General features: G+C 37.0%; 1 protein-coding gene across 1 annotated transcript; it reads left to right on the top strand.

Annotated features, from left to right (window-relative positions):
* Positions 1-33: 33 nt before the first annotated feature.
* Positions 34-5,499, top strand: LOC139941247 (microfibril-associated glycoprotein 4-like). The gene is made up of 7 exons (XM_071937724.1): positions 34-143; positions 1,443-1,522; positions 2,607-2,861; positions 2,972-3,120; positions 4,292-4,479; positions 4,632-4,711; positions 5,237-5,499. The coding sequence occupies exons 1-7, from the start codon at positions 34-36 to the stop codon at positions 5,497-5,499; spliced, it is 1,125 nt and encodes a 374-aa protein (XP_071793825.1).
* The last annotated feature ends 6,887 nt before the right edge of the window (positions 5,500-12,386 follow it).

The raw sequence follows: 12,386 nt of genomic DNA, 5'->3' as shown, positions 1-12,386 counted from the left end.
CGAAACTCAAGGATTGCTGGGACCATTTCCAGAATGGGCAAAGATCAAACGGTATCTACACCATCTTTCTCAAAGGCAAAGCGGTGGGAGTTGACGTGTACTGTCATATGGACAGCCAATCCCTTAGTGGCGGCGGATGGACGGTACGTGACACACAAAAACAGCTCATATTTTAAACAATACTATTATTGCCAAAGGAGTTCACACTTCTCTTGAAAACAAAGTCCTGCACTGCTGAGCCGAGTTTGTTGTGAACACGAAATGCACAACTTGAACAATTCTATCCGTGTATTATCAATTAATAACGTGCATTATTCATTAAATTAGGACCGGGGACTGGGCCCGAAACATCTGGCACCCCCCCCCCCCCCCACCGAAAAAAGAAGGGGCGGACAGCTTTGGACTCTGACCCCAAAGAAAGACATAAAATAAGAAAAACAAATCCTTCTTTGGTCTGATTTGATTTTGACACAAACTTTGAATAGAAGAATAGTGCAATTTTGTTTACTGTGCCACTGACAACTGCTATTGAACAAGTAGCTACAGTTCACGCCACCTTTGTTGAATTGAATTCATACAATACACGGTCACCTTTCTGATTTAATTCACTGAACATACATTTCAAAAAACCATAAAGTTCACAACGTGCTCAAAACACTACGTTTTTCAACCGATACACATACATACACAGTGACAATTTTGTTAGAAAGTAACTCGTTTTCATGGCGCATTTTTATTAACGGTATCAAATTCGCTTTACATATAAATGTCCTGGTCATAAAGCTTTTAAACTGGATTTAATCTCCGTGTGGAGTATGCAGCCCAAATGCCGCCGCGGTTCATACCCAACATCAACCTCTGCCCTAGCAGGTATCCACTTTGCCCCTGTGTAAAGAGAAGTACATTTTAGTAAAGCATCTAATTCAAGGACACAATACAAAGTGTCATGACAGGGAGTCGAACCCTCACTCCGATGACCTATCCGCCAGAACTTAAATTCGATTCTCTAAACCACCCGGCCACGAAAACACTTCTCTGCACAATACAAAGCCAGTTTTCTTGCCCATAAAAACGAGTATTTTGCTTCGATCTTGCAGAAAATCCATAACCGAGATAGCGGCAACGTTGAGTTTTATCGTGACTGGACCGAGTACAAAACTGGATTTGGGAATCTGTACGGGGAGTTTTGGATTGGATTGGAGAATATTCATCTTTTGACGAGCCAAGATGAATATCAGCTTCGAGTAGTGCTTGCGTTCGATAATAGTGACTGGACTTATGCTGTGTAAGACGTAGGGTTTTTATTCACTGTAGCTTGTCACCTTTTTTAAATGAACTAAAAAGTGGAGTCTTCTTAATAGCAAGATTTAACACTTCATCTGTAAATAAGGTATGCTGTTCAATTAAGATTGTTATGATTATATTGCTTACCCCTCTTGTAGGTACGATAGTTTTCATGTATCTGACGAGAAGGACAATTACACCTTGACGATTGATACATTTACCGGTAGAACAGCAGCAGGTATGAGTATATTTATGGATTTCAACTAATAATAATAATAATAATAATAATAATAATAATAATAATAATAATAATAATAATAATAATAATAATAATAATCATAATAATAATAATAATAATAATAATAATAATAATAATAATAATAATAATAATAATAATAATAATAATAATAATAATAATAATAATAATAATAATAATAATAATAATAATAATAATAATAATAATAATAATAATAATAATAATAATCATAATCATAATAATAATAATAATAATAATAATAATAATAATAATAATAATAATAATAATAATAATAATAATAATAATAATAATAATAATAATAATAATAATAATAATAATAATAATAATAATAATAATAATAATAATAATAATAATAATAATAATAATAATAATAATAATAATAATAATAATAATAATAATAATAATAATAATAATAATAATAATAATAATAATAATAATAATAATAATAATAATAATAATAATAATAATAATAATAATAATAATAATAATAATAATAATAATAATAATAATAATAATAATAATAATAATAATAATAATAATAATAATAATAATAATAATAATAATAATAATAATAATAATAATAATAATAATAATAATAATAATAATAATAATAATAATAATAATAATAATAATAATAATAATAATAATAATAATAATAATAATAATAATAATAATAATAATAAGACTTGTAATGCGCACATATCCACCCTGCTGGGTGTTCAAGGCGCAGTAAAAAACAAAAACAAAAAAAACACAACACAAACAAAAAACAGACACAAACAAATTAGTCATTGAAAACCTGTAACAAAAGATAATTTTTGAGAAGAGACTTGATTTTTGCAGTACAAAGACAAGATCGAAGATTAAGTGGTAGAGAGTTCCAGATGCGTGGCGCAGCTGAAGAAAAAGACCTGTCTCCCCATGAGTGTCGAGACTTGGGTTCAATGAGGAGAAGCATAGAACTTGATCGAAGATTCCTTGGAATCTGGCATACTGCAGCGGAGGGTTAAACTAACAAGTTGTTGATTACTTGTCTTATTTCCAGGTGACTCGATGATAGAGCACAATGGAATGCCATGGTCAACGTATGACAATGACAACGACAATGCCGAGGGCAACTGCGCAGAGATCTACCATGGAGCTTGGTGGTACAACGATTGCCAAACCTCTAACTTGAACGGGCCCTATCGGTATTACAGAAACCTGGGTAGCAATGAAAAAGGGATAACTTGGGAAAGTTGGACTGGAACTGATGAGTCATTGAGAGATGTGGACATGAAAATAAGACCTCTGCGTGCTGGTAATTAACACAAAACATTCTTCCTATCTTTACATTATTTTCCTCTTTTTTTTTGCCACATTAAAAAATATATATTTATTAGGATTTTTTGTTTGTTTGCCCCTCAACAGCTCTTCCGAAACCCAAGGATTGCTGGGACCATTTCCAGAATGGGCAAAGATCAAACGGTATCTACACCATCTTTCTCAAAGGCAAGACGGTGGGAGTTGATGTGTACTGTCATATGGACAGTCAATCCCTTAGTGGCGGCGGATGGACGGTACGTGCCACACAAACAGCTCATTTTTTAAACAATAATATTCCTGCCAAAGGATTTCACAAGTCTCTTGAAAACAAAGTCCTGTACTACTGAGCCGAGTTGGTTGTGAACACGAAATGCACAACTTGAACAATATTCTCTCCGTGTATTATCAATAAATAACGTACATTATTCTCAACTAATCCGGACCGGGACTGTGCTCGATGACAACGCCCCCCCCCCCCAAAAAAAAAAAAAAAAAATAATAATAATAATAAATAAATAGGGGTTTTAGGAATTTCTTTGAGTAAAGTGACATTTTTTTTTCTTTCTTCTGTTTTTTGGTGACAATTCCTTACATAAAAGTGGAAGCGTTGTTCTTGGTGTGTAATGCAATTTGGGAACAAAATGGCCACACAATATTTGACGGACATCTTTGGACGACGTACCCCCTAAAAGAAAACATAACATAAAAAAAAATCATTCTTTGATCTGATTTGATTTTGACACAAACTTTCAGTTGAAAAATAATGTAATTTTGTTTAGTTTGTCTTTGACAGCTGCTATGAAACCAAAACTATTCAGCTACACTTTGGTTGAAGCCAATGATGTCACATGCACGCCACTTGTTTTAATTAAATTCATACCTATACATGATCACCTTTCTTATTTAAGTCATTCAACAGATTTAAATAAAAGTTCATAACGTTCTTGATTGATTGCAAAAAGCACTCTCCAAATCCGCTACATTTTTCAACCTATACCCTTTTACACAGTGACATTTCTAATAATGATAATAACTTGTTCTAATGGCGCATTTTCAATAACGGTATCACCTCGCTTTATACGCCTCTCTTGATAATAATGATTACCCAAAATAAGGCTGCGGGCGCACGTCCCCCATCACTTGCAGTGGCTGCGCCCATCGCCTCGTTTTGAGTAAGCTTTGTGGCGTACTTCATGAATACATATTAAGAGAGGCGTATATAGTGCCCTGGTTATTTGGGCATTTTTTAATATTAAAATATTGGTTTAAGCTCCGTGGGGAGTATACACAGTTCCAAAGCTGTCGTGGTTCATACCCAATATCAACCTCTGCCCTCGCAGGAACCCACTTTGCCCCTGTGTAAAGAGGAGTACATTTTAATAGTAAAGCATCTAAACAAAATCATATTTTGCTTCGATCTTGCAGAAACTCCAGAACCGATATAGCGGCAACGTTGAGTTTTATCGTGACTGGACCGAGTACAAAACTGGATTTGGGAATCTGAACGGGGAGTTTTGGATTGGATTGATGAATATTCATCTTTTGACGAGCCAAGATGACTATCAGCTTCGAGTAGTGCTTGCGTTCGATAATATTGACTGGACTTATGCTGTGTAAGACATAGTGTTTTATTTATTGTAGCTTTTCATTTTTTTTTTTAAAATGAACTAAAAAGTGAAGTCTTAGCAAGATTTAACGCTTTATCTGTAAACAAGGTATGCTGTTCAACTGAGATTGTTATTGTTATTATTCCCCTCTCTTATAGATACGATAGTTTTCATGTATCTGACGAGAAGGACAATTACACCTTGACGATTGGTATATTTACCGGTAGAACAGCAGCAGGTATGGGTGAATATGGATTTCAATTGTTTAATTTTTAGGCCAACTTATAAATTATGACACAAGAACACACACTCTATCGAGTTCAGTGATAAATGGTTGAAAACGACCTGCAGAAAAACCGACTATCCTCAATTTGATACAAACATGAATTCTGCAGATTATCAAAATGATTGGGCGCTTTGGGCTACAAAGGCGTTTTTCGTGTAATTGATCCCACGCTTCCCAATGCACCCCTTATTATTCGCTAACTTTGAGCATAGAGCAAGGGTTTGAGCAAATGTATCTTGCCTGCCAGACTAGCCAAGTAATGTACAAAGTCACACTTTTTGTAAACAAGGTTCACATGGTCTGTTGAAACCATGTTTGAAGAGCTTGTGAACAGCCAAAATCCGTTTTTCACGAAGTTGTCGCTATTTCTCACTGGACGGTCGCGGACCGTTCGACCATGCGCTGTCGCATGGAATCTGGCCTATATGCAGCGCAGGGTAGAACTAACAAGTTGTTGTTTATTTGTCTTATTTCCAGGTGACTCGATGATAGAGCACAATGGAATGCCATGGTCAACGTATGACAATGACAACGACAATGCCGAGGGCAACTGCGCAGAGATCTACCATGGAGCTTGGTGGTACAACGATTGCCAAACCTCCAACTTAAACGGGCCCTACCAGAGTTACAGATACTTGGGTAGCAATGAAAAAGGGATAACTTGGGAAAGTTGGACTGGAGTTGATGAGTCATTGAGAGATGTGGACATGAAAATAAGACCTCTGCGTGCTGGTAATTAACAGCAGCATACGTTAAAGGACATTTTACTTTCAAAGCGAATTGAAAGTGTCCTATCTCAAAAAAAAAAAAAATCCACAGAGTAAACAAACGTTGACAAGTTTGGTCACAATTCAAGTTGTAGAATATTGCGTATGCTCCTGCCGAAAGTCAAGGAGTTGAAGTATTGTTAAAGAAAATATTTTACAAAACTAACTGCACTCAAAGGTTTTTCTGGAAATAAAATCCAATGCCAGCAGTAAACAAATATTTAATTAATTAAATTATTGTACTGTTTAAACATCACAACGTCGCGTTAAAGACACGTTTATAGCTAGTTTCAAGCTTCTGCAGTTTTAGTTTGAATGCCTATCAATTTGTTGTACCGCCTGACTTGTAGTTTCATGTTACTTGATGTCTTTCACACCCCATCATTTATTGTATTACCTCGCGACTGCTACAGTGTAACATTTCATATCACAAGTTCAACTGTCTGTCTTTCAATTTCGAGATACTGAGTGATGGTGGCCCCGAGTGGACATTAAAATAATATTTTAATGTTACGTATATTACGATTTGTACATTGCACATTGGACCACCCACTGGTCTAGTAATCCCCGGCCACCCCTTTCTGTTTAAAGGCAGTGGAAACTATTGGTAATTACTCAAAATAGTTATTAGCATAAAACCTTACTTTGTGAGAAACGACTCCCTCTGAGGTAACGTAGTTTGCGATAAAGAAGTAATTTTCCACGAATTTGATTTCTAGACCTCAGATTTAGAAGTTGAGGTCTCAAAATCAACCATCTAAACGCACACAACTTCGTGTGAGAAGGGTGTTTTTTCTTCTTCCATTATTATCTCGCAACTCCGACGATCAGTTGAGCTCAAATTTTCACAGGTTTATTATTTTATGCATATGTTGAGATACATTAAGTGAGAAGACTGGTCTTTGACAATTACCAATAGTGTCCACTGTCTTAAAATTGCGTAGGTGGAAATTAGCACTTCTGCTCACTGTGGGCATTCGGGGTCAAACACGACTCCCAAGTTGCGAGCACAGTAGACCGTAAAATCCTGGTCGTTGACGGTGAGATGCGGGTGAAATGAAATTAGAGTGATCAAACCGAGATCCAAGTACGATGAATAGTGTGGAGGATGCTTAAAAAAGGGGAGCTTTCAGAAGAATTTTTTACACAGTTCGCCATGTTGGACGGAATATAATTGTCACACCGGCCTCAATTTTTTTTATTTTCAAGAGGTATGATTTTGCGGGTGTAAACCATAAAAAGGTACTTCTTGACCGAATTTAGTGTATTTGCATCACATCGCTAAAAATATACAATACACATTAGGCCAAACAAAAGTATTGTGTTTTTTTTACTAACATAGAAATTATTTATTATTACTAATATAATAATATCAAAGTCTTATATAGCGCACGTATCTACCAAACAAGGTACTCAAGGCGCTGAGAATATACAAACTTTCAAAAAGATAGGTTATTGCAGTGATGAATTCTGAGACCCAATTATTTAGCACATTGTAGGGGTTTTCTACAAGGCGCTACGGCACATACAGCAGCCACAGCTACCAGGAACACCGGGGCGAACCGCTTCTCTTTTCGAAAAGTGAATTGGGTTCTTTTACATGCGTTGCACAACACATGGGACCACGCAGCTTTACGTCCCATCCGAAGCTATTACTGTGTTTAATTGACCAGTAATAAGTGGACCAAATTCTCACGCTTCGATATTTGAAGTGCCTATGGTATCAGTCTTATGAGACATTTGGTATTTTGCGGCTCTTTTTTTTTTCCAGGTTGGAAGGAATTTTTGGTGTTCTTTTTGTTTGAAAATCATTAATAGTTATTAAATTGTTATATAATCATGTAAAAAGTTGTACTTCTGGGCTTATATTTCAGAGTAAGTTCGATTAGAATAATGGATTCACGTTTAGAATCGAGCTAAATGCGACATTTTGTCACCTCCCTGTACTATATGTGTTCTATTTTCCGAAAACGCGGCTGGCTATTTTTGGCCCATTGTGTTAGACCTTTTTGTTGCTGATAAACAAACCGCCTTGGTTGGCATGGTCGGCTGAATGTTTGTAAGACACTCGATCGTATACGTTTAAATGGATTCAACAGTTTCTGCAAACTTTCAATGAAATAAATGTAACCAACTGACTTGGAGAACCCAGTCATGTGTTTACGTAGTTATTTTAATTCACCGAATTCCTTTCCTTATAAGTAACTTCAATTTATAAAGAATACCTGCAGTTCGCTGAGGCGTTAAGGGTGTGGCGCGGAGCTATCCTGCATTCGCAGCGCTTGACTAATCTTTCCTGCACAAGAAGCGACAGCGGCAAGACGTGTTTTGAGTCTTTGTTCTTCCCGTTATTTTTGGTTCACAATTTTGAGTTGAATTAGTTGTATAATCCGTCAACGAATTAATGACCCATAGCTCAACGGCACAGCCCGACGAAACCCACAAGCATAATTCCATCGAAGTTTCTTGTAAGTTGCAAATTATTATTACTATTAAATAATATGGTAATTGCTTTACTGTATATCGGGCCTATTAGACAACTTGTTGAGCGTGTAGATTTTAAGGTGTCGGTCCGTACGCGAATCAAGTCTCATTCCCTGACCATCAGACTATAGTTAAACCCGTACTCCCACCTCAACGAACCATACTACGCCATCCATAGTCTGATCCGATCTCAAAACGTCAGGGATACGGGAATCAAGTGGACAGTAAGCCATACTGCATCCCACAACTCCGTTTTCCACACACTATGGGTGCGTTCGTTTAGCTCCCCTGGGTCGACCCCGGTGTGTGGCAGGTTTTTTTTCCAGGACGAAAGTGGCTTATTATCTGCACACGTTCGTCCTGAAAAAACCCGCCACACACCGGGGTCGACCCAGGGAAGCTATAGCTAAATGAACGCACCCTTTAAGAACGTACATTGCTCACGTATATTAAATTATCGCATGTATATCACAAAACAGTGCATACAAATGATCGCATATAAAATATTAAACAATTCTCAAAGATATAAAATTAAAGAAAATTGGAAAAAAAACAAACATATTACAACTTATCACATGCATAATTGTAAATTATCGCACATAAATATTACAAATTGTTGCAGGTATTATACACGAGAAACATCGCACACACATTGTATAATATCGAATATTGCACAGTTTGACACGCAATGCAGTGCCACCCACCCACAACACCTCTCTCCACCCCAATCACTAGAAGCCGACCTACTTGTTTAAAGCTGTCATAAGACCTTGCACTTCAAGCTAAGCGCAAGTTCGAGTGCGCACATTTAGTCAACCAGTGGTCGACCACGGACTAGAAACGCACATGCGCAGTGACGTACTCACCCGGACGACCTTCCACATTTTCGCTGAAGTGTCACTGGTTCCCCTCTGCGCTTAACACATGTTAGAATGGAACATGCGGTTGGGACCAGTGAAGAAACCATGGGCTCGAGACTGGTTTCAAATGGTCGACCACAGTAGTCAACCAATGGTCGACCAGCCTGGGTTCGTGTCAAAATGGTCAACCTTTAGTTAACCATTGTGCACACTCTAACTTACTCTAAGGAAGCGGAAAAGCAATAACAACACGATAACACGATCCTTACTACGAACAACAAAGCGCTCGCTTCACCCTTGAGCTTGAAATGGGCAGTTAGACGAAATAATCGATAATTTACTGAATTAGTGTTTACGTTGTTGCTCTTTGCCAATGTTTATTGTCGTTTAGATCCTTAAAGGCTGGCTGCTGCTCCAAACAGCAACACTCTAGTATATAAAAACAGTAATCTCCGGTACAACAAAACCAAACCTTTCAAAAGAAAATTGTAACATCCAACGAGAAATAATTACCCTTCAGAACAAGTAACTAGTTTTAATTTCTGACTGGAGTATCAGAGGGTGATAGATTGGCTGTAACAAGACGTTAACACGAAATCAGTTAAATGGGATCGTCAGTGCGCTGGTAATTGGTTCATAACTGGTTCAGTGGGTTTCACCTACACAACGTTGAATTCGGATTTGTCGAGACATTTCAAGACGGGGGTTGACGCTTAATTGTTTTGTAAACTCTTCTTTTCTTAATGAATTCAAGTTATTACATGGAGTTATTACTAAAATGAATTTCTATCAGATTTCTCAATCGTTTGGGAAGATTTGTGTTCTTGCTGTTGTTCTAAGCTTGTACTTTTTTACTCAGTCTCACGCTGAAGTACTCTCGCGTTCCTTTGGGTTTTCAAAATCCCTTGGATCCGACATTGCTCTTAAAAACCATCTACTTCGGAGTCTAAAACGAGTTAGATCGCCAGCAAGATGCTTGGCCAACTGCCTCCGCGAACCGGAATGTGTTGCCGTGAATTACAAGGATCTATCGGGTATATGCGAGCTGATTGATGGTACGAAGACCGAGTACCCCGGAGATGTAAAGGAGGAGTCTGGATGGATGTACTACGAGGCCGAGACCAAGGTCAGATTAATAGTTTCGTTGTTATTTATTTATTTATTTTAAATCTTGAGACATACACAATAGTTACAAGTTGTACAGGGGCTGTCAAGGTTAAAACAAAAGTATAAAAACTGTCATCTAAAGATGTGTAAAACCAGACCCCTGCCAACGATCAAAATATATTTATACAATAAAAAAGGAGACCCAAGACTCGCTCAAAGTTAACTAATTTAGTTCCTCTCTCTCAGTTCCTTTATATGTTCCCTGTCAATGTCTTGCTTACGTTTAAGGATCTTACGGGAGCACCATTGTGGGGTATTTTACACAAAAGAAACACAAACTATCACGACAGAAAAATAGTTTTAGGTTTTTTGCGCGCAGTTACTCCTTGAGGTTGAAACCACTTTGATCGCTCAATTATTAATTTAACCGCGATTAATGGGAGTCTTTGGAACGCTAAGTGGCAGCAGACTTACCGGGTAAATTTCCATTGTTTACGTAGTTCTGAGCATGCGCGCATTACCGAGAACAATGGTTTTTACCTGGTAAGTCTGCTGCCACCAAGCGTTTTAAAAGTCCCCCATTGGTGCACATTAATTTATATGTCGTGCGCTTAAAGTGTTTTATCATTTTTGTGAGCATCATTTCACGCACTCACTACAAATTGTTTCATCCGCTCGAAAGCATTTCGCCGAATGACTTCAAGATCACAAAATGGTCGTACATGTCTGAAATAAAAAAATTCCATAACATTATATCGAGAAAGTACAAAAACTTGTTTATTTCGCCTAAAGGAATGTGGACACTTACTCGAAATAATTGTAAGCATAAAACCCTACTTGGTAACGAGTAATGGGGAGAGGTTGATAGTATAAAACACTGTGAGAACCGACTCCCTCTAGTAACCTAGTTTTCGAGAAAGAAGTAATTTTCCACGAATTTGATTTTGAGACTTTAGATTCAGAATTTGAGGTCTCAAATCAAGCATCAAGCATCAATCACCCGTTTCACTTCGTGTGACAAGGGTGTTTTTTCTTTCATAATTATTTCGCAACGTCGACACCCAATTGAGTTCAAATTTTCACAAGTTTGTTTTTTGAAGCATAATGTTGAGATACACCAAGTGGGAAGACTGGTCTTTGACATTTACCAATAGTGTCCATGTCTTTATCGATATGAATTGGCAAGCACACCAAAATGAGTGTATACCCACAATGATAATCGAGTTGGCAGTTGACAGTTGATGGTTTCATTTTAAGCATTGTTTGTTATTCACAGGACGTAACGTGACCTGCCCATAAAACGAAATACCATCCATTATCAACACAACTAGAACTAAGAAATTAGATTGTTGGCACAAGTTTCTCTCTATTCAGTCCGGTGGCGCAATATGCGCTGTGGTAATCATCCACTCCTGGTCCCAATTTCATAGAGCTGCTAAGCACGACAATTTGCTTAGCTTGAAATTTCTTCCTAGATAAAAACAGGATTACCACATAAATTTCCATTTGTTGCATATTGCTTGTTACTGGTATTCAGCTGTTGTTTGCTTATCCAGAAAATCACATAGAAGTTTGGTCGGGTAATCCTGTTTTTATCAAGGCCAAATTTCATGCTAAGCAAATTGTTGTGCTTAGCAGCTCTATGAAATTGGGCCCTGATCTTGATGCAGCTGCGTGGTGTTCCACTTCTTTATGTCCGTCAGTCGTCCGTGATGTTGCTTGGCGACCTCTTCTTCTCTTTCCCTCAACTGGCCCCAGCTTGCATGGATTATTTATTTGTAGACACCTCCACGATAAATGACGTGTCCAAAGAAACTCATCTGCGCATGGCCATCTGTTTTCTCAGCATCGACTTTGACACACGTTTAGTCTTATAACAAATACAACAGGCCCAACAAAAGGCACCATCATTTGCTACTTGGAACAATACTGTATTATGGGATTAACTTGTGCTTCCAATTATTCAATCCGGTGTGGCTCAACTCACACCGTCAATAACCGAAAAAAACACTTATTTAATAAAAACAAAATCTGTACAAATCAGGCGAAAGGAACGGCACACACATATTTTTTTTTTTTTTTTTTGCGATCATAAATAAACAGCGAAATTGAAGATCAGCGAGGTGTATTAAATCCACACAAAACATGTTTCCGTTACAAGGACTCTCTTAATGCGTATCTTACGTTCGATTTTTTATCATCATTTCCACTTTGTATCCATAATTTGAATGCATATCTTATTTTTTTATTTTTCAAAAAGTTTTAAATTTAGTTCAGTAACTAACTTGTATACGGATGGAAGTAAAACTAACTCCGAAAACCACTGAACCACTTTTATCAGATAACTCACGTGACCTTTTATTTTTTTTGAAAAATGCTCGAAAAAGGCCAAATTAATTTTTTTTTAAA

Source organism: Asterias amurensis, chromosome 8 (genome assembly GCF_032118995.1).
Source record: "Asterias amurensis chromosome 8, ASM3211899v1".
In the NCBI taxonomy this organism is placed as follows: Eukaryota; Metazoa; Echinodermata; class Asteroidea; order Forcipulatida; family Asteriidae; genus Asterias; species Asterias amurensis.
The sequence above is the reverse complement of the archived record's forward strand: the minus strand, read 5'-3'. Positions and strand labels throughout refer to the sequence as shown.